This window comes from Parasteatoda tepidariorum, chromosome 11 (assembly GCF_982258835.1).
Source record: "Parasteatoda tepidariorum strain Cologne lab strain chromosome 11, Ptep-v5.0, whole genome shotgun sequence".
NCBI classification, from domain to species: Eukaryota; Metazoa; Arthropoda; class Arachnida; order Araneae; family Theridiidae; genus Parasteatoda; species Parasteatoda tepidariorum.
In genome coordinates this window covers 60,659,038-60,682,544 of record NC_141765.1, presented here as the reverse complement: position 1 = coordinate 60,682,544, position 23,507 = coordinate 60,659,038, and the positions used below count along the sequence as shown (strand labels likewise).

The following is a 23,507-nucleotide window of genomic DNA, read 5'->3' as shown; positions in this document are numbered from 1 at the left end:
ATGTTTTTGACCTAGTCAGATAACTAGTCAGATATCATAAATCTGTAAAAATAGTTGCAAATGAAACTAAAAACAGCAGATGAGACTTAAATCATTAATTTACACTTCTGAAACCAAAATTAATTTTTGAAAAATTTTCTAAATAATTACCTGTTAAAAAGCAATTTTTATAAAAAATATTTAGGATCACTACTTGTACTTATTGTTGGAAAATTTTGTAAAAGAATTCTTGTTATAGAGCAATATAGAGCATCTAGGATGAATTGAAGCAATTTGAAGACGTAATCACATTTACTACAGACAGCATGTTTTAGATAAGTAACTTAATATTTTTTTAATAAGTTTCGCTTGTTTTTAAGCAAATTGGAGCAGATAGGGTAAATTGAATCAATTAGTTGCAATAATTAAGATCCATACTATGAGAGTTTTTAAATAATTAGTTTAATACTGAAATTTTATAAAAAATATTTTTGAATTTTCAAAAAAAGTTAAATAGAAGTATTTTAAAAAAATTTTTGATTCAATATGCATTTTAAGTTTTCAAAAAGATTTTTTTGGACTACACATCTGATATTGTTAAAATTTAAAAAAAAATACAGTTATAAAATTCAAGGCAAAAGCTAAATAGTAAATTAACTATCTAATTTTATTTCCGCTTTAATTCGTTTAGTTTCACATTAATTATTTCCGCTTTAATTGTTACGAAAAAACTCCGCATTTTCTGCTATTCATGATTGCCATGATTGTTTTTTTTTCTCCAAAAGTCATTAAGCTATATAATGACATTAAAACGTCATAATTTTCTAGAGAACAAAAAACAGAAAATAATATATTTCAAAGTTTTAAAACTTAAGATAATGCAAACAGGTGAAATTCAATCTAATCCGAAAATATTATAATCAATTATTTTGAGCATCAGAAAAAAACAATTTATAAAAATCTGTAAATTTAAGTGGGCTTGAAATCATGAAAATTTTTTAAAGTATTTATTACGCTTCTCTATTAAGATAATATGAGGCAGTGATTAAGATATAGTAAACGGAAAACGAATGATAAAACAATAGCTAGGGGTTAAAGATAAAGACAATAGCTTCAGGTTTTTCAGTGATTGACGTTCTTAGTTCGAAAAGAAAGATTTTGGTAAGAAGTGAATCCCCTTTCAGCAAGATCTTTTACTTGCTATCCCTAAATAAAGATAAAATAACTTCTGATCGAACGACATCAATATGCTTCAAAGAAAAAGAAACTGGATTTTTTGAATTCGATCTTGATCGAGTTTGACTAGCTTTATAACCGATCGGAATAACAATGACTGTTCCTAATCCTATCATTTGTAGTTTGAAATGAATCTACAAATTCAGTTATAAAATGAATATAGACACGGGTTTAGTATAGAACATTTATTTTTGACAGAAATGGGATAGTCTATATTTTTATGCAAAATAAAAGTTTCATGTCTAAAATAAATCTTGTGTCAGCTTTTATTTGATGTAAGTAATGGTGTAATCATATAAAACTTATTAAATAAAATAATTTAAACTATATCGTACCATAAAAAGGAATTTTTCTGTCTGTTTTTTAATATATTTTTCAAAATAAAAGGAATCCATTAAAAAAATCTTATACCAAGTTAATTGCGAACTAGCATATTTACATAAACACTATAATTTAAAAAAATAGAAAAAGTGAAAAAAAGGTATGTAAAAAGGATTTTTTTCATTTGATAAAAGCAAAGAAGTACATACTTAAAGTAAGGGTTTATTCAAATTTTATTTAATGAATAACATGGCGCAATCACATAAATAACATCATTCAAAATAGATAGCATTTCGAATGAAAGGCTATAACGTTTCCCCGTCGCCTGTTTTTAAGATTGCTTTAAGAAGGCTCTTTTATCAAATGAAATAATAATTTTAAGCAAATAATGTAATATTATTATAACTGTTGTTAGTTTTTATGCGATTTATGAGTGTTAGTTTAAGTTTCATTTTTACTCAGTGTGTCTCTATGTTATTTATGAAAATGGTGCAAATTGTCAAAATGAGTAGTGGCGGTAATACTTAATTTAGGTTACACTAGAGCTGCATAAAATGTCAGTATGAAGAAAATGAACTGTGAAAATGAAAAGAGTTCAAAATGTCATTTTTTTTAACGTTTGAAAAGTAGCATGGTCTGACAAAGTGGAACCAGTCCAAAAAAAACAGATAAAACTCAGTTTTTTTTATAGAGGAAAAAACCGGATATATTACAAATCCTGGTACGGTTTATCTGGATAAATCTCGGCGGAAAAAATTTCACCAAGTATGCGATTTTAATTTTTTTTTTATTCTCAAGCTATTTTTCCGTTTGAAAGTACAGACAATTTTTTCGTTAATATACTATATAAAAAAAATTCTTAAAGTCTTGCTTCGAGTTCTAGTAAGTAATAAAATTGGGTCAATTTCATTTTCTTCCCAAAAGAACTTAGAAAAACACCCTTAACTCTTTGATTTTCCGATTTTGCACAAATTTTCACTCTTTTGTCTGTATGTTTTTCTGCCTGACAAGCAAGAATTTTTCATTCGAACGTAAAGCGTTGACTTGGAAACTCCGTACAAATTTATCATACGGTATGGAGTTCAGAAGCTTAAACATATTTTTATAAGTGAAAAAAAAATCATGTTTAAAAAAAGTTAATTGTATCTTTTCTTCGTAATACAAAAAAATAATGTATACTTATAAACAAAAAATAACGTAAATTTTTGTTGCAATAATAGCGCATTAAAAAATTGACAAAATAAATTTTGAAGTAAAATGTATAATTGAATTATAATAGCATTCACATAAAATTCCAGAGTTTTAAAATACACTAGAACATAAAATAAGGCTTTTTTTTACCTTTTTTCTTTCATTCTTTTTATTCCTTTTCTTGTTGTTGTTTAGTCTACTTTTTAAGGAATTTTTGTACTTTAGGAGCCAAAAAATAGATAAGAACATCTAAAAGTAAAAATTTTTTTGCGTCTGTATTGAACGATGTAGATGATTTAAACTTTTTGTTTTTACTTAATAAACGTATGATCACTTAACGAACGTTTAAAGAGCATGCTCTTTTTGCCTACGTTATTATTACGGCTGACAGAGTCATATTTCTTTATGAAAAAATTCACCATAGTCATTTAAAAGTAAAAAAAATTGAGTTTTGAACCAGAAAAACTTACAAAAAAAGTCTATGTTAACTTTGTAGTTTCTAAGCTAAAACAATTAAAAAAATATTACACAAAGAAAAATTTATAGATATTCGAACATAAAATCTGAAGGTTTTCAAAAAGGCATAAAAGCTCCACTAACAAATTACGTTTATAATGGTTTGAACAGCATTTAATGTGAAATATCTATTAAAAATAATAACGATAAAATAAAGAAGCCTTTATATAATATTTTGACTATCAGTAAAATCTAAAAAGTTGACTTACTACTATAAAATTGACCATTGAAGAAAATAGAAAATCTTTTGAGTTGGCCTCATTCGAAAAATATTAATGATTGTTGACACAACGCATATTTAGCGTGTTAAGCATTCATATAAGAGAGTTTAGACGTAGAGAAAAATTTATATTTGTTTACTTGTGTGATGTTTGTTTGCAAACCTGCATTACGACAATCAAAGACAAAATGATTATTTTGATTGACTCATGCAAGACTCTTTAACAACTCTATTTATTTTATTCCATTTTTTTTTTACCTTGATTTTTTTGCAAATGTCAATGTTTTTATGCATGGATCAAATTTGTTTTTGGGAGAAAATTCTGACGAAAATAATTAGAACAAAACTAATAGCATTTCGCTTTATGATGTCTAAGTATCAATTATTGTGATATTTAAAATTTATAAAACTAAATAATAACGTAAGTAGAGATAAAAATAATTAGGGATATACAGCTGTTATTATACAATATACAGCTGGATGTCAATAAGTATTTTTATTTGATCATCATACGTTGTTGGTTTACTTTTATACACATTATTACGCATGATGTTTATTCATTTTCTTTATTTTGCTTTAAAAATTTAACTCCTGCTCACCTCCTTAAGAATTTTTACATTTACTTATTATATTTTAAAGAAATATCTAATCGAGAGGTAAATTCAAAGCTTTTGGAAAAATTAAACTCTTAATTTTTTGTGAATTTAAAACAATCGAGTCGAGTCCTTTTAGTCAGTGTTTTGCTTTTCTGAATGTGCGAAGAAAAGTTCGGTTTCAGTAATTCTGCGAGAAAAAGTTTAATAACCGAAATTTGAAAGTGAGCTGAAACAAATATCTGAAGTTAAAATATAACAAAATTTCGAATAAATAAATTCATAAATAAATCGATTTTTCGATGATGCGCCGTCGAGCAACTTGAAGCCCGGTCGGATGTGTCATCTCATGCGGAAGTATCGTCTCAATGTGTGCTATCATATCATCGCGGCAATTACAATCATTCATAAATTAAAACTTGCGTTTCAAATATGTTTGTACAAATTAATAGAAACGCTTTAAACAAGTAATAACTTCATAAAATAAAATTTACATATCATCCTCTTCTTTTGAGGTTGTTTCCTTTCATAATAACTTGGTTCGCTTAATAATTTTATCAGCTTCCTTTCTCGAATTTAAAAGGCCTGTCTTTAAGACTAAATATTATGGAGAAGGATCGTTTTTAAAATAAATTATTTTGTTAAAGATCCGTTTTAAAAATAAATAATTTTGTGAAGGATCCGTTTTTAAAATAAACCATTTTTGAAATATCAGTTTTTAACCTAAAACACTTTGTGAAGGGCAAAACTTCAGTAATTGTTAGGGTGATTGAGCGTAATCTTATACAAAATGGTATTGAAAAAATGTGAACACTGCTATTGTTAATTGTAAAAATCTCTTAATGGAGTAGTTCTGGAAGATTGCTTTAGCTATCAAAACTATTAACCTTCTTAGTACTGAGTCCCTGGGTAAAACTGTGCTGAAAGTTTCCTGCTACGTATTATTTTCCCATTTAATAACGTGGAGAAATCAGTTTTTTTATGTAGGAAAGCCTGCATCTGAAAGTTCGGAAAAAAGCCGAGACTAACCCTCAGAGGGTTAAACTATTAACATATTTAAAATAACTTGCGATCAAACGCTTTTATTAAAAAATGGGAAGAAAATATTTTTAAGACTGGAGTCCTGTTTAAATAGTTAAAACTATAAAATCATTTCTTTTATTCAGAAATTAAGCTCTTAATTACCAAAGCCATTTCACATATTTATCTAATTGCTGTTACTGTACTTTATTGCTGCTGTTAATTTAATTTGGTTGATCAAGTATTTAAAATAATTAAGTTAAACACCAGTTAAAAGGATCGTTTTTGCAAAGTTTCAGGACTGAAAAAAATGAAAGATCCAAGCTGCAATAGATAGAGGCAGTTGTCAGAGATTGTTGAGTACTAAGGGTTAAGAGGACGTTATACCGTGAGGAGAAATTTTTCATGCAAATTCTGTTTCCGCCCCATTGATGCTTTGAACTTTGAAATTTATAGAGAAGCGATCTCAGGTAAACCTAGAGTTATGAAAATTCAAGGATTGAAAAAAATGCCTTCAAAATATCAAAAGGCAAACTACAAGATGACTTCTTTGCTGCTTAATTATGGCTTACATTATATTTGATATTTTGAAGAAAAAATGTAGCATTTTTAACTTCATGGCTAATTCTAGACCTATTTAAACTCATTTTTTTTTGTTCTTTAAATTACTTATACAGTCGAAACAGAATTTGCTATGAAAGGTTTCTCCTTGAGGATAACTTCCTTTTAAGAACTAGAAAAAAGCATGGGAATCTCTTAAAAATAGTCTCGGCCAACCATTGGGCTATCGGGCTACATGATGATGATGTTATTGTAAAAAAAGTTTAAAAAAATTTAAACTTTTTCTCCAACGTCAGTTAGTACAATTTTAGTAAGTATAAAAACACTTTCTCTATTTTTAAAAGCTTTGACCAAAAGCATTAAAAATTATCTTTATATTTGCATGATTTTGTTCACGCCTTTCATTATACGATCGATTTATTATTTTCTGTGAAAAATAATAAGAATAATTTTTTTGGAAGTAAGAAGTTATACATTCTCTTAAAATAAAAGTGCATGTTACCACTCGAAAAAACAAAACCCTTTTTCTCCTAACTGTAAGATATCTATCGTATGTGTCAAAGTTATTTCTTAATTCAGAAAATACTATCAATCGCAAAGAATAATCAATAAATGTTAAGCCTAGAGCTACATGATACAGTAACTAATAAGTAGGCATTGATCTTGTAATAGCCTTAAGGATTCAATGATTAAACGGTGTCAACTGCCATTGATAAGCAACAACATATTTTTGGTTAATGATTTTATCGTAAAAGTTTTCTTGGCCAAATATTGGAGCATTATTATTAAAAAGAGTTATCTGATAATTTGGTTCTTTGTTGAGACTTTCAAATCAGAAAGAAATATTCAGAAAGATAAATACGCCTGCAATTAGAATGAAGTCTTGAACGTGTCAGTAATCTCTTAGAAATAACTGCTCTATGTTGAACTAAAATACCATGCAAATTTGTTTCACATTTAATTAGCTAAGTTTTACTCCAGTTCAAATTGAGCCAAACTATCATGCTCCACAATCAACACGCTCCGAAATTTCCACCATTATATGTAAAATAAAAATTTGAAGTACGTAATTGACAAAGTAGTCATCAATTATTGCATTAATTTTAATTACTTTGATACCGTTAGTATGTTTACTACAGTAAACTTTCATAAAAATCCGGGAATCAAAAAATAGGTTCTAAGGAAATAATGAGGTTAAAAAATTGCCTTAGAAATAAGTAATTAAAAGAAAAAGGTAGAACATATCTGAAAACACCCTTCTTTGAAATCTTACCTCTTAAAACTAGGGGTGTGGAGTCAGATTTAAGAGTCGGAATCAAAAATTCAGAGTAATTTCGCAAATTCGCTCGACTTCGACTCCGGTTAATTAAAAGTTAAACCCTACAGATTTAAAAATTTGATGTTAAAAAAATTATTTAGGCAAATACTTATAATAAAGTAACCGAAAATGTAATTCAAAATAATATTATCACAATTGCTTAAATTATAACTAATCACATTTTGAATGTTTTTGATTCCATGTTTTATTCAATTATTGGAAAAAAAAGCATAGAAGAAATTTGAAACTTCTGAAAAATCGAGATTAATAAAGGAATTGATATAAATTACATTTTGATGAATTAACTTTAAGTTATATTTTGATTAATTAACTAAGTTAATTTAGCAAAGTTGAGAAATTAGTTAAAGAAATCAATACATAATGTATCACTTGCAAAATATTCTAGTTCATAAATATTTAGAAATATAAAATACTTATAATATATGAGAGTGAGTAAGTGTGAGATATTGATATCTAGTTCATTTTTTTATTTGGTTTGGAACAATGTCAATATTTCGTATAAATATATATAGATTTTTTAAATTTATTTAAATCATTTTTTTAGTGAAATTATCTTTGGATAAATGAAACCTGTAACAGTAAAGTTTCATATCGTGAAATTGAGTGCTTACCGTAAAATTATGCTATTAAGAAACTGCACCTTAGGGTGACAGAACTTTATACCAAAATTCATCCGTTTTCTTACCGTGTAGAGATAAGACTTTTTTTTTATTGCGTAATAAGTTCCAGATATATGATTAAAAATATAGATGGTGAAAATAACATTTAAGGAACCAATAACTTTGAACCATTCCTAAAAACAAATTTAAATTAATAAAATTCAAAGAACGGGTAAATTTGTATAATGGAAGACGGGGGTTGTTTTTTCCGGAGTAAAGCTGCTTCTGCAGTGAAACTACTTTTCCGTTATCAAATGGGGAGACGAATTCTGTAAATATGGGGGGAAATAACGAGGAGGGAGATTTTTTCCTAATAGAAATTTCAAGCGCTTTATCCTGGACATTCAGGTTAATTTTTAAAATTTTTTTCCCCTTTGCTTTTTATCACGATAGGCCAACTTTTTAGGGAAGAGTGCCACTTTCGAAAAAAAAAAAATGCCAATACACAAAAATATAAAAAGATGAAGGGAAAAAAATTTTTATTATGGGCTAATGATGAGAAAAAGTAATACAATAAATGAACGAAAAGAACAAACTAAGGTTTTATTGTTAAAAAAAACAACAACTTTTTATTGGTTTAGTGCTTTAGGTTGCTAGTAAAATTGATAAGAATAGCTTGAAACAGTGAATTCGAAATAATTAAACAGCCAGTAATTATTTCATATTGATCTTCGGTTTGTTAAAATCATCCATATTAGGATTAGTTCTTAAAGATTATAAACAAAATTAGGTTCTTTTTTCTTTTTTGGTGCATATCGAAAAATCTTGAAGGATATTAAGTTTTTTTTTGTGTTCATTATGGAAAATATTTGCTCACAATTATAAGTTGATTTGAACCGACAACTATGTAATACGTAAAGTTTGAGTATTTCGGGTGTTGGTACAAAGTTCCAAGAAACTCAATATAATTTGGATAGTTTATATTGTTTTGGATTTACCGTTCCTGAAAGTAACATCATTACTTTTAAATTTTTTAGACTTTTCAATAAGTCTTCTCGTGCCAATGTTAAAACTGCACCATGCCACACTATGCCATGAATGCCGCGACTTGTCCATCTAATTGATTGGTAACATAGCACGTTAAAAAAAAATGGAAATTAAAAGGCGTCGCTTTAGTAGAATAGGAGAAATGGTATTTAATAACTAACAGAATTTCAAAGGATTTTTTTTTGATCTTAGATATTTGAAACAGAAAAATCATGCGATTAAAATGCTTAAATTTTACTTACTATTGTTTTTCAATTATTGTTTAGACTGATGAAAATCGATTTGGATAATGCAGAAAATTTCGATTGAATAAAATTACTAGAAGACAAAGATATTTTTCAAAAGTTAAAAAACAAACAAAAATGCAATGATAAACTACAACCTTTCAAAAAACACTTATGGATTAGTTGTATAAGAGTAATTTTGTAAGAAATTATTTGATAAAATGTACGAATTTTTCAAAAATAAAATAAGTAAATAAAAAAATAAATAAAATAAAAACAAAATAAATGATTACAGAAACATGCATTTTATAGAAATATTTGTCCAAAATTTATTTCTTCCCATTTTTGTGTCATAGTTAAATTAGTTGTTAGAATATAGAGCAACGAGATGTTTAAAAAATAAAATTAAAAGAAGTAAATAAAGAAAGAAGCAACTCTGAAGAAACTAACTGTTATACAAGTATGTCTGTATGTTTCAGTTGAAAATACATGGCAAAAAATACCAAATTTGATAGATCTAAATTTCTGAAAAAAAATTAACGCCTCCAACAGATTTTTAACTGTAAAACGAATATTAAAATCAATAAAAAAATGCTTTATCATTATCGCTCAGCACACAAGTCAGCAAATGTATGTAATTTTAATAAAATCAATAAAATCAAATTATCGCTCAGCTATCAATTTTAAGTTACCCAATACTAATGAAATAAATTAATAATAATATTTAAATAATGAAAATTATTTTTAAAAACTACAATTATTCACGTCTCTGAACTAGCATTAGTAGCATAGAAATATAATTGTAATAGTGTCTTTTATAATACAAGTGCCTACGGTTTCTTTTAAAAAGTTGCTGGTGCTGCCATCTATTTATTTTTAAAGAATATATACGAAATAGCTTTTAAAAGTTGTAGTTAAACGTAGAAAAGTTTCTGCAATGGAAGAACTCGGAATTATCAAATTTTCCAGGGGTTTCCCCCCTTTCAAAGATGTTGAGGAGATTCTCTGAAGTTCAAATCTCCCCCAATTACAAAAAACAACAAAAATACAAATCAATATATTCTTCTTTTATTGATATTACAATTTTAGTTTTTTTATATCTTAACATAATGAAAATCAAAGCATTTCATATTGAGAGTTTGGGAATTGCAGAATCGAAATTACTTCCCATTATAAGCGTGATGCCAATTATTCATTTATTTTTATCTCATACATTTTATGTATATTTATTTATGCCTATATTTGCAATTTATTTTTCAATTAACAAAATTGCATACATCGGAAATTAAATTGAAAGAAATATGACTGAAAGAAGTATCTCACAATTAAAAAAGATTAAAATACAACAATGACATAATAAATGCTACAATTTCTATTCGTTTTTAAAGCAAGATACGCATTTTTTCGATATTTATTTGTTATTTAAAATCACCACTAAGGAACTATCCAAATGGCTTTAAAACAGGTAACATACTTGACAGGTAACATAATTAAAAGTCAACAAAAATTTTTTTTAAATCAAAATATTTTATTAGATTTGGATACATCAACTGTTTATAGCAGTGGGTTCAACTTTACATTTTTGATTTTTTAAATATAGCATGGCGTGCAAAAGTCTCCAGCTAGTATATTTCTATAACTTCGCTGAATAAGACTTTAATACACATAAATCGCTTATAAGATGCATGTAAAAATTGTGCTGTATTGTATATATAATGCTATTTTAAAATACAAGTAATTTTTGTTTTATTTTTTATTGTAATCAAATGAAAATAATAATAAAGTGGTCCGAGATTTTAATAATAGAAAATTAAATAAGAATATCTTCATTCCTAATGTGACATAGTTTACATAGATTTAAGATCTTCTTAAAAAGTTCAAATCTTTTTCAACTGTCCATACATAAATTGTCATGATGTTGTCCATGTCATGTATTTATCTTTATAATACCTGAGTTTTAACTTAATAAACAGATTAAAGGGACATCATTTTATGGATCATTGACCCGCAAACAAAGATCATTTATAAATCGTCATTGTTTACTTATTGCATTTGTTTTCCAAGAATTTTAAGATTTTAATTCAACCTATTGTTTTCTATTTTGATTGTCTATTTGCATAGTATTGAAGATACTGAATAGGTATTTGATATGTACTGAAATAATTGTGAAACTCTACAAATGGAAACGAACGATTGAAAAATACGTAAATTGTAGATTAATGAAAATATCTTTAAATATTGCATAATTTTAAGATTTAATCTAAAAATAAAATTTTTATTATTTTTTTTTTAGTTCAAAGATAATCACGCAAAAGATTAATGATTTAAAGGAAAATACAACTGAGAATGAAATAATTAAACAGCTATCAATTCGAGGAGTTTACCCTAAAAATATACATTGAATCTTATGCGGAATGTTCTGTGATGACTATTCTTAATATATATGTTTTGAATCCTTCTTAAAATAAAGCACTTTTCAGCAAGGAAAAAACAAATATACTATCGCGTATGGATAAAAGAAAAGCTTTCGCAAAATTTAAATATTTTCTCAAAACCATGCTTATATTGGCAAACATCATAATTCTTTCAATTTTAATCCGAGAAGTTCACCAAAAAATTTAAAGGTGTTCATAAAAATAATGCTGTTTCCGTTCCGTGTAAACTATATCCCAAGTCCAACCAAGAGATAAAAAATTACTGTGTAACATGGAAATATAAAAAGTAATTAATTTATAAAAAAGAAATGATATTACTCTGTAAAAGATTCCGAATCCAAATTTCTGTATAAGTGGTTTTACTGATGAAGCAACGCACTTTGGGTGCGTTGCTTCATCAGTAAAATCCGTTTGACCGCAAAATCCATGTTTTCGTAATATTAATTTTTACAGTAAAATATTTTACCGTAATTTTTGCAGTAATTTTTATTTAATAAGAGTGATTCTATGAAGTTACGGCAAATCATATTTTTGTTCCGTAACATGTTCCGGTAAAAATTGATTTTATGGTAAAAAGTATCAGTTCCCTGAGTGCCGGCACTTTTTACCGTAATTTGATCCGGATTCTTTTCATCAAGTATAAAATTTGTAAAAAAAGAAGAAGAAAAAAAAGATGGTTGATAGTATACATATATTAGGAATTATTTCATTCATCAAAATATGCACCCATATTTGCCTTACATTTCGACTAGTAGGTGGCACGTTGTTCAGGCCAAAAGGATAAAACTCTGGCAGACGAGACTCAATAAATTTCTGGAAAACCAGTATGTAGCATTTTCGGGAAAATTTTTTTTTCCTATTAACAAGTTGCCCAAACTTAGAAGTAATTGTCTGGGGGGGGGGTTATATTAAGTGAGTATGGTGGGTAAAGAAGACGTTCCAGCTCCAATTCCTGTAATTTCGTCACAGTCATTCGTGCAGTGTGTGGTTTAGCAGTGTCATGTAATGAAACAGGAAACAATTTGTTGACCAATCCAGGCTGTTTCTCTTCAAGTTTTTACATATTTTCGAACCGATGAGTCAGGCTTCATTAAATTCTAAAAGATTCCACTTGGGTCAGAGCACGAAACAATCATCATCATCATCTTTATTTTGCGAATATAATGCTTTGGAGCTGCTTTAGTGATTTAACCTCGTTCAACTAATACGAAAGCCAAATATGCTATTAATGTTTCGCATGTTCTGCTTGGCCGTAGTTTCGTAATACATACTTCATATTGGTGCGAATTTAAATAAAATAAATATTTTTAAAGAAATTTTTTTAATATTCTTAGAGCGTACGATTTGCGATGATTTTTTTGAGCAAGTGCAAATTGTAATTTTGCAGCAAAAGAAAAAAAAACGGTATTAACTTATATCAAATAATAAGCTGTTAAATTTGACTTATCCACTTTGTAAATTTCCTATTTGACTTAATAATAAAGTGATAAAGAAACTAACTTGATTTATAAATCATTTTAACATGAGCATTCATGAGATTTTAATGCATCACATTTATCAATTTAGTATTTTAAAAATATACACAACATATTTACGCACATTAGCCTGAGCGTCATTAAAAGGAAAAACACAGAACAATAATAATAAAAAGGACTTAAGTAACTGATTCAGCTGATTAATCGAAATAAAAAGACAGCCTTAATGTTAAAGGTCATGGTCTGAAAAATAATATTCGTAACCTTAAAAAATTTCATTCCAATCGTTCAACGAATGCAACATTTTATTTACTCATTGTGCAATCGAGCAAATAAGTGATAACGATTGTTCAATACGCAAGATGCTGATATTAATAAACATTTCTTTCTCAGAAAAAAAGAGTTTGTAAAGTTATAATTATTTTATTGTACTCTAGTTAAAATCCATGTTCACATATTTCAAATCAAATGCATTAAAATGAGTCGAAATATATTAAAAAAGGTCAGAATCGAAAAAATTTTCTCGAGTCTGGCTCCGGTTAATTATAAATCGCGAAGTCCTTGAATTAAAAGAAGAAAAGATATTTAGGGGGTTATGAAACTTATTTAGACAATTACTTATAATTATATAAACAAAAACATTACTCAAATGAATCTGATGACATAATATTATTTTTTAATTACTTAAATTATAACGTACCACTGACTTAATTTATCACACGGAGAAAAAAAAATTCTGATAAAATTATTGTTTTGTATAGTAATGAGATTCCTGGTAAAAAAAATATACATGATTCTGGCTAATGAAACCAAAATAAACGGTTTTAAAACTATTCATTGAATAATTCTTCCTTTCATATGGTAACGGTTTACCGAAAATACTGGTTTTTTAAATTATAGTTTTTATTGCTACACATTTAATAAAAAATACAAAACTGAAAAACAAATTTAATCAAATAAATTATTTTTATGTCCTGCTTTAAGGTATCATGAAAAAATTACCAAATTTTACCACATTTACTAAATTTTATCTCTTATTATAAAAACATATTTTAATGCCTATTTTACTAAATTCATTACCAAAGCTTTTCATTAAAAATTATCTAGCTTTTTGGTAACCAGAATCTAGCTTTTTAGTGGCCAAAAACACGGTAAATTTTACCACATTTCGGTAGTTTTGACCATACTTTTTTTCTCAGTGCACATTTGAATGTTTTCAAGCGTATGTTTGATTGAATTATAATAATACAAAGTAAATTAATAATAAAACTAATTCTGTTAGTAAAGTTGAAAACTTTACTAAGAAGATGTGCAAATGAACATATTGTATCATTTGTAATAGTTTCCCAGCTATGAATATTTATAATAATTTTGTTTTAAGATATTTATATCAGTATGAGTGTGCTGGAAAAATATTGATATTCAGCTCTTATCTTATTATGACTTAGCACAATTTCAATATTTTGTACCAATTTCTTTAAAAAATTTATTCGTGCAATCGTTATGCTATCATATGAAATATAATTTAAATACCTGTTTAAATAATTTATCTTTTACTCTATCTGTACATAAAAAATAAACTATTTTTTTTTTTGCAGTACAGCATCCACTGCGTATTAATATCATGTTCGTTTGGAAAACAGTTCATTTTATAAAGCGATGGATTTTATAAATCGAAACTTCTACATTTAGGGAAAAAATATTTAAGATTTAAATTTCATTAACCGACTAAAAGTTAAATTGATTACTAAATTTACATTTGACATTTTAATTTAGCATGAGCTGCAATTTTTAATTCATAGAAGGGGTTTAAAATATTACCGTATTTGCTTGATTAACAAAATTTGAAATTAGAGATTTAACATAGTTTTAAAGTTTATAATTTCTCTTTATAAATTGCAATATTCATTTCTATTTGATGTAAAGTTCAATTTACAATATTACGAGCGTTTCAGATAGATTTATTATATAGATTTATTGAAGTTTTACCTAATTAAATGATTGCGTGAATATTGATAATTGACATTGAATGATGACAAGCATTTTATACCTCTTCTCAATTCATAATTTTTTTTAATCTGAATTCCTCAATAGTTTTTTTAGCTTTAACCCTTTAAGTTCCCTAAGAAGTGTACTTCACATTTGTAATTTTATTTTTAGGATGCAAAATTATTTTTTTTATATAAATGGTAAACATTTTTCAAAACTTGAAAAAATATAGAATTTTAGTAGACTTTAAAAAATTCCGGATCAAAGTACGCTTTATGAAATTTGCACTTTGAGTGCATCATCCATAAAATCTATATTACCGCAAAATCAATTTCTACCGTAAAATATTATTCCTTAATTTTCACAGTAAGATTTACTTAAGAGTGATTAAGTGATTTTACTGTAACTGTAGGGGAGAGTGGGGTCAATTGTAACATTTTTTACTGAACTATTTTTAACTAACAAGAATCCAATATATTATTAGTATTAATTGACAGACGAGTAAAGTAGACTATCCTCTACTAGAAAAAAAATAAATACCTTATTTTAAATGTTATCATATTAGTCATTAACATTTTTTGACAGTCGTGCACTTGTTACAATTGTCCCCACTTACGGGGTCAATTGTAGCAGTTCATAAATTCAACTAAAACACAGTTAATTATTCATATTATTATAGTTGTGATATATTTTTTTATTGATCAAAATAGTCGTGATATTTTAAGAGTAAAAATAATAATGAAAAGAGACCTAAAGGGTTAAACTTTTAACTTTAAGGAGTTAAAAATTTTAATTTATGCTGTGAAAGGTGACAAATAAAATAATGCACATGCAACATAATATAAATGATATAGGAAACTATTGGTGGCCCTTAAAGAGTTAAGTAATGGTTTGTACACATAAGATTATTTATTTTCAGCTGTTACAATCGTCCCTTTACTTATTGATACAATCGTTCCCAAGACGCCATTTCAGCTTCATTTGTTAAAAACAATGCTAGTTAATTAACAAAACTAATCTTTTTTCTTTGAAATGTTAATTAAGGTGTCCACTTACATATTCGGTTAATAATTTTTATTTTGTTTAAACAAAATTACTTCGTTACAATATAATATTCTAATACCAAAAAAAGTACTTACGTAGAGTGAAAATATCTTTTGTGATGTAACTCTTTCAAAAGTACATAAAAATGGTTGCCAGCAGGGTTGTACATGTAGATTTATTAAATACACCTTGTGCGCCACCTAGGAACCAAATCTAGAACCCGACACTCGAAATTTTTGCTCTGTTACAATCGTACCTTGTTACAATTGACCCCACTCTCCCCTACAGCAAAAATTACATTATATTAGAATTTTTGTTCCACAACATGTTCTGGTAAAAATGGATTTTACGATAAAAAGTACTGTCACCCTGAGTACCGCTACTTTTTACCACAATTTGATCCTAAATTTTTTACAGTGTAATTCAAAGGAGATAAAGCAGAGTTTTTCATTGATGCCTAACAATGTTTTTTTTCTTTTTCTTTTTTACAAAACGGTGATAATGATTTTAGTAAAGGATGTGTTTACAGCATGTTTTCATATTGTAATGATTCCGTTTTTGCAGATTTGATTTTAAAAAGCTGTGGTCACTGTTATAATATTAATACTATTCGGTGAATATTTTAATTAAGTACAAGTCGCAGTTAGAGTTCGAACAATTCAGTTATCGACTACTCCACCCCTATCTGAAATTCTTCCCATTGGGGAAATCCGCTCGTGTTTCTGAGGATAAGTACTCAAATTACATAATCGACTATTTTATGAGTCAACGAGGGAAAGGATAGAAATTTTTTTTTAATCTGATCTCTTTAAAGATATCAGTAGGTTAGAGGTGAGTAGGGCTCAGTTGCTTAAAGTAGTCTCCGGGTTCGGACGCTCTTTTTGGCATTAAATTTTCTTTTCACTTTCTTTGCATGTTATTATCAATTTTGTTTTTGGAGTTGTGCCAAAGCCTTTTTTTAACACCTTAAATATTTCTTTTCTTTTAATGTTCATTGTTACTTTTTAGTTACTATTTTAAAATGCACTATAACAGCAATATTTTCAACATAAATTTGGCCTAAATTGCTTTTAATTAACCTTTTAGTTTATCAATGAATGCGCTTTTTAAGCGTTCAGATAATAATAATTTTTATTTTATTTTGATATTCGACTTGAACTTAGTTCTTGGTAATATGCCAAAGTCTTTTTTAACAATTTCAATATTTCTTTTCTTTTAATGTTCATTGTTATTTTTTAGTTACTGTTTTAAAATGCACTAAAACAACAATATTTTCAATATAAATTTGACATAAATTGCTTTTAATTAACCTTTTAGTTTATCATTGAATGCGCTTACTAAGCGTTCAGATAATAATGAAATCTTTTTATTTTAATATTCGACATGAACTTAGTTCTTGGTAATATGCCAAAGTCTTTTTTTTTTTTTTTTAAACAACTTCAATATTTCTTTTCTTTTAATGTTCATTGTTACTTTTTAGTTACTGTTTTAAAATGCACTAAAACAACAATATTTTCAATATAAATTTGATATAAATTGCTTTTAATTAACCTTTTAGTTTATCATTGAATGCGCTTACTAAGCGTTCAGATAATAATGAAATCTTTTTATTTTAATATTCGACGTGAACTTAGTTCTTGGTAATATGCCAAAGTCTTTTTTTTTTTTAAACAACTTCACTATTTCTTTTCTTTTAATGTTCATTGTTATTTTTTAGTTACTGTTTTAAAATGCACTAAAACAACAATATTTTCAATATAAATTTGACATAAATTGCTTTTAATTAACCTTTTAGTTTATCAATGCCTGCGCGTATTAAGCGTTCGGATAATAATGCTATCTTTTTATTTTAGTGTTCGACATGAACATAGTTCTTTGTAATATTTAAAAATGTATTTGTTTATTCAATTATTAACAATTTAATTTATATTCGAATATTATCTTAGTAAATACAATTGCAGAAGTATTTTTTTTCTCACATAAATTTTTTTTTACTTGTTGCACTGCACATCAAAGTTTGATGAGCTTTTAGAGTTTTTCAAATTAAACAAAATGTTTTAAGACAGATATTTTCATTGTAGTTTTCCAGTTAGTACGACACTCATTGTTACTATACAAATTATTTAAAAAATGGCGACTTAGTAGCAATAATGGGTAAAATAATTTCGGTCTTGGTTAAGGAAAAAAAGCTGCGTTTTATATACATATTTTTTTATTAATGGCCCCAAAAATAAGCTCGATTTTTTCTTCAACGTGCGAATCTGCGATAAATTTTCCATATAATAAAAGCCACTTTATTATTTTGGGGGGAAAAAAACTTTCCTTTTATTTTTTTAAAAGGTGCCAACTACCTAAAATAATGTCTCCAAAGATTTGTAAGTGAGAAAAATAGTGAACTACTCGAATTTTAAATTAACGCGCAGACCACAACGTGCTTCCATGAATCTTAAAAGCGTTTTTCTCGAAGTAACATTCTTCAAGTAAGCCAAATTCATAAGTAGAACAAATCTTCATCGATTAGTTTTAAATTTAAACTGAAAACATTTAAATTTATATTCTTTCCAGAATTATGTAGGACTATTACAATTTTTGCATAGTTTTTCCGGTATAATAAAATTTGTTAAGAAAATTTTTGATTGAAAAGAAAAAAATGCCATTCTTGCAAAATCTAAACAATCTAACACACTTTTATAGCTAATCGTATATTATCGACATTTTTAAAAAAAATACCGTTCGTGTTGAATTATGGAAGCTAAGAAACAGAAGCGGAAAAATATACGTGCTAAAGGAAAAAACTTATTAGTTTCAAAAATAATGTTGAAAGGAGTCGACATATTTTAAGCGCTCGAAATAGACGCCCATTCTTAAGACTCACCAATAAGTGAATGATACACGTAGTGGTTGATGATGGGAGCCTGCTTTTTAGTTTTCGAAGCATACCGACTTCAGATAGAATGGCCCAATCTAAATAAATAAATAAATCAGAAAGCTGTACAACCGCCATTTTCTATCATTTTAGAAAAAAATAATTTTTGCAGTTTACTATAGTTGTATGATAAGATAGCTTTCTAGAACTCAGATCAATTCAATTTTTTACCTAAATTCCCAAAATATATTTTTTTCCTTGCTGGTACAACAAAACTTTTTAAAAAATCAAAATGAATGGTACTATAAACAAAGCAATGTGTTCTCATGTTAAAGTAACACGAGAATAAATTGATCAAGTTGTAAAAAAATAACTAAAAATTTAATAAATCAAACACTTACAGAGATAAAATTTGAAGATGTTAATAATCTACTCCTTAGTAAGATGCAACACTTTTAGTCACGATTAGATTGAATAAATAACATCTATTTGGTTAAGTTAACAAAATAAATCTGTCAAACTGATATATGATAGTAATGAATTAAGATACATCAGCAAAGCTTTAAATAGTTAACTTTTAATCCATCAATCATTTCTATTCAATTGATAATGTATTTTTAAGATAAAGTGATTATAAGTACTTAAATTTTTCATTGCGACGAATTTCCCTAATATTATAGTAACTACAAATTACAATAATCAAATTTTTTTTTAAAAGAAATGTATTAAATTTAGATTAAAAATTTTTAAACATTGAAAATAGACATTTTATGCATTTTTTATTACTAAATATCATTTAAAAATACCATACATTTTTAATAGCCGATTTTAAGAATTTCGTATTTCAGAACCTATTTTCAAGTAAATAAAACTATTTAATTCATAGCGTAAAAATGAAATGAAATATACTACTGGGCTCTTGTGTCTCAATTAAGTATACAGCATAGTAAATAAAATCAAAAATAATAACGTTTGAAAAAAAATTAGTTTATAAAAATGTATAATAATGCAATTATTATTTAATTATTTCTTTATTTTTATAAATGAAAAAAAATATTCTGAAGTTTGCATAAATTTTTTCTCGATTTTGGGGTTCAACATTACGGTAGTATTATCTTTTACCCGTAATTGTTAGACAATGCGACAAACGGACATTTTGTTTCAAGAAAATATGAAAGAAAATATCTTTTTAATTCAACACAGCAACATTTCGTCGTTTAAAGGTTTACTTTCAGAATTACAAGTCTTTTTTTTTTCAGTTAAGGTTTGCGGAAATCATTTTCAAATCCGAAAAACTAAATAAATGTTTCTTTTCGCATTTCCGAAAGCTTATTAGTAAGTAGAATTATATAATAAAATGAATTTTAAAAATTTAGATGACCAATGCATAATTGCGTTATGTATAGCGTATGCGAATCAACCTTCTATCAAGTTTTCCTGGAAACCATTTAGTTTTCGACCTTGCCTTATCCATAACGCCATAACTAATCGTGCGATTCTTAATTTGCTTTATCGCATTTTTTATCATTCAGAGTGTTACTTCAATATCGCTCTTGAATGCATATTATTAGAAGGAACATGAAGTCAAAAAAGTAAACTCTTCACTCAAAATAAAATTTTTTATACTTTTTTCTTTTGTTTTTTTTACTATATATTATTTATTTTAAACGAGAAAGAAACAGTAACGCTATTGAAATCTGCTTAGTGAGGGAATCTGGATGAAAGATTTTCAAATCAATTTGATTTCCCAGAGAAAGTTTCACTTTTAAAATCTCCCCTGTTTTAATGTTTTTACCTCATCCTGCTTTGCAATAATAAGATTTCATTAGATTGTATTAGATTTCAAAAGAGTGTTCGTTTTGATATTTTATATAACTTCCAAATACTTTTTATACTTCAATTCTTAAAGATTCTGAAAATAAATGTAATGCTTTATGAACATTCGCATTGTAATTTTGAAATGTAGCTAGTGATTTTAAACGAAGACTGGAACATAGAAGTAATTAAAACAGGTTTTCATTTAGGTAAGGGCCGAAGATAAATTTAGAAGATGGCATTCGACCTTAAGGACTTTCATGCTTTTCTATAATTAAATGAATTTATATAATATTTATTTAAATATTAATGGGCCTTTGCAACGTGACCAATTTCTCATGCTTCTAAAGACGTCACAGTTTCCAAGTTAATTAAATCAATATTGTTTCAAACCTATGAAACTTTTTGGCCTCCTCGTTTTTGTCGCAAACTGTCACACTTCATTACACTTCTATACCCTTATCACATGTCCCTCCAAATTACATAACACTTATGTTAGCAGTTCAAAAACTAAATGTGCATTATATTTAAACATTTACTTTTCCACTTCAACTATGTATTTTAATGACATTTAAGAGCATAATAAAAATGATTGGGTCCCGCAGTGGACTAAGCATTAAGACACGGTTCCCAGCCGATCACCGAAGTCAAGCATCACTGGCTGTGGTCAGTGAGCTGGTGGGTGATCACTTGGATCAGTCTGAGTAGGGACCGAGGATGTGCGGTATTGGTTAAACTGTTCTACCGTAAAGTGCTCGACTTCGCGTGCAGGTCGTCGGGCTACCGAAGCGGGGGTGCCAACCCCTTTGCAGAGGATCAGAATTGTGATGGCATGTCTTCGGATCCTTCTCAGGGATGTTTCCCAGACAGTCGCCAATAGCCCATTGTGCAGCTCTAGTGAGACGTAAATGAACTACAACTACTGCGAAAATAATTGGATGCGTACGCATTTAAAGAAAAAATGGGAAAAAAATAATATAAAATTATTTAACTCGTGATTTTTGATGCGCTTATTTTAACCAAATTGCGTGATGTCACTTTTCTTGCTATCCTTCCTTTCTTGTTATAAAATTTCCCAATTTCAGGAATCGCCTTCCTCCCTTCCAAGCGTAACATCATTTGTGGGCAATCCCTAATCTAAAGATAATACAAAGAAACGAGAATTTTTAAATAACGTGATTTGCACAGATGAACACACACAAAAAAAGAAAATTTTATATTGACTGACAACAATTAATGTTTTCATTTTCCCATTTGTGTTTTCATAATTAAATGTCTCCTATTGAGAACATCCTTTTGTTGTTATTTTTAAATTTAAAGAGACATTTTATGATATTTTGTTAGAAAACATAATTGTTATATGTTAGTGATATTTTATGATAATTATGAAAAACATATACATTCACTTTTGTCCAAATATATATATATATATATATATATATATATATATATATATATATATATATATATATATATATATATATATATATATATATATATATATATATATATATATATATATATATATATATATATATATATATATATATATATATATATATATATATATATATATATATATATATATATATATATATATATATATATATATATTTCCTCTGTTCATTTGCTAGAAAATTTCTCGCTTCCCTGTATGTATATAAAAAAATCCCTTTCAAAAATTTAAGGAATGCTATTGTCTTTAATCTTATAAAAACAAAATGGTAACAAGATGAGAGATTTTGATGAGAAAAATGACGAAAAGTATGATTTACAAACCAGAAAATGCGATTGCAGTTTCAAGATAATTTGTTATGCAACTATGCAAGAAATATTCTAAGATATTACTCTACAAACTATAATCTTCAACACTGAGAAAAAAAAGTATGTTCAAAACTATCAGAATATGGTGAAGTTTACCGTGTTTCTGGCTCTATGGGAACACCAAAAATTTATCGGTAATTTTTATCGAACGTTTTGGTAATGAGTTTAGCAAAATTAACAATAAAATTTAGTTTTATAATGTGCGTATAAATTCGGTAAATGTGGTAATTTTGGAGAAGGACATAAAAATAATTTAATTTACAGTCTTATAATTTTTTAAAAAATATGTGGTAATAAGAGTTAGAATTTTGAAACCAGAATTTCTGAAATTATTAACCAGAATTATGTTTTTTTATCTTCTTTTTTTACCAGGAAGATTATTACCATACAGTACGGTAATTTTATCCGCATTTTTTCTCCTTATGATAAATTAAGCTTGTGATATGTTATAATTTAAATAATTAAGAAATAATATGTTATCACATTTATTTGAGTAATGCTTATATATGCTCAGATAATTAAGAATAATTGTCTAAACAATTCTCATAACCTCATAAATCCTTTTTTTTCTTTTCATTCAAGGACTTAAAAACTTATAATTAACCAGAGTCATGAGTCAAGAATATTTTTTCAATTCCGACTTTTTTCAAGATATTTGACTAATTTTAATTTATTTGACTTAAAACATGTAAACATAGATTTTTTCTATAGATTAAAACTGGAATGCAATAAAATAATTTAACTTAATAAACTCTTTGTTTTCTAAAAAGGAAATGCTTATTAATATAATCATCTTGCTTATTGAACAATCGTTATCACTTATTTGCTAGACTGCACAATAAGTAAACAAAATGTAACATCCGTTGAACGATTGAAATGAAATATTAAAGGCTACGAAAAAGTTTATTCTACTATAAGTGTGGTAGTTGGAACTATGATTTTTAAAACCAGAATTTCCGGTAAACTTGTGAATCATATGAACGGAAAAATTACCAAATGAATGGTTTAAATAACGTATATTTTGGTTTTTATTACTAGAATTATGTTTTTTTCCCCTTAGACATGTCATTACCATACAGTATTTTATCAGAATTGCTTTCTCCTCTCATAATATAAAAATTGCAAAGTTCGATTTTTTTTGCTATGAAGAAGAATTTGATTAAATTCTCCATGCTAATAGTAACTTGTTGATGGTGACGGTATTCCAGATTAT

At 27.0% G+C, this 23,507-nt stretch overlaps 1 protein-coding gene across 6 annotated transcripts in view; it reads right to left on the bottom strand.

Annotated features, from left to right (window-relative positions):
• LOC107446663 (forkhead box protein P1) overlaps window positions 1-23,507 on the bottom strand; it is a 238,312-nt gene that overhangs the window by 75,582 nt on the left and 139,223 nt on the right. Inside the window, exon 1 of one of the 6 annotated variants that reach the window (XM_071187443.2) lies at window positions 3,453-3,589. The exons of the other annotated variants lie outside the window; for them this stretch is intronic. Within the exon in view, the coding sequence (XP_071043544.1) occupies window positions 3,453-3,470 (18 nt within the window). The 5' untranslated portion in view covers window positions 3,471-3,589. Of the gene's footprint in view, window positions 1-3,452; window positions 3,590-23,507 lie in introns of those variants that run through there. 6 annotated transcript variants of the gene reach the window in all.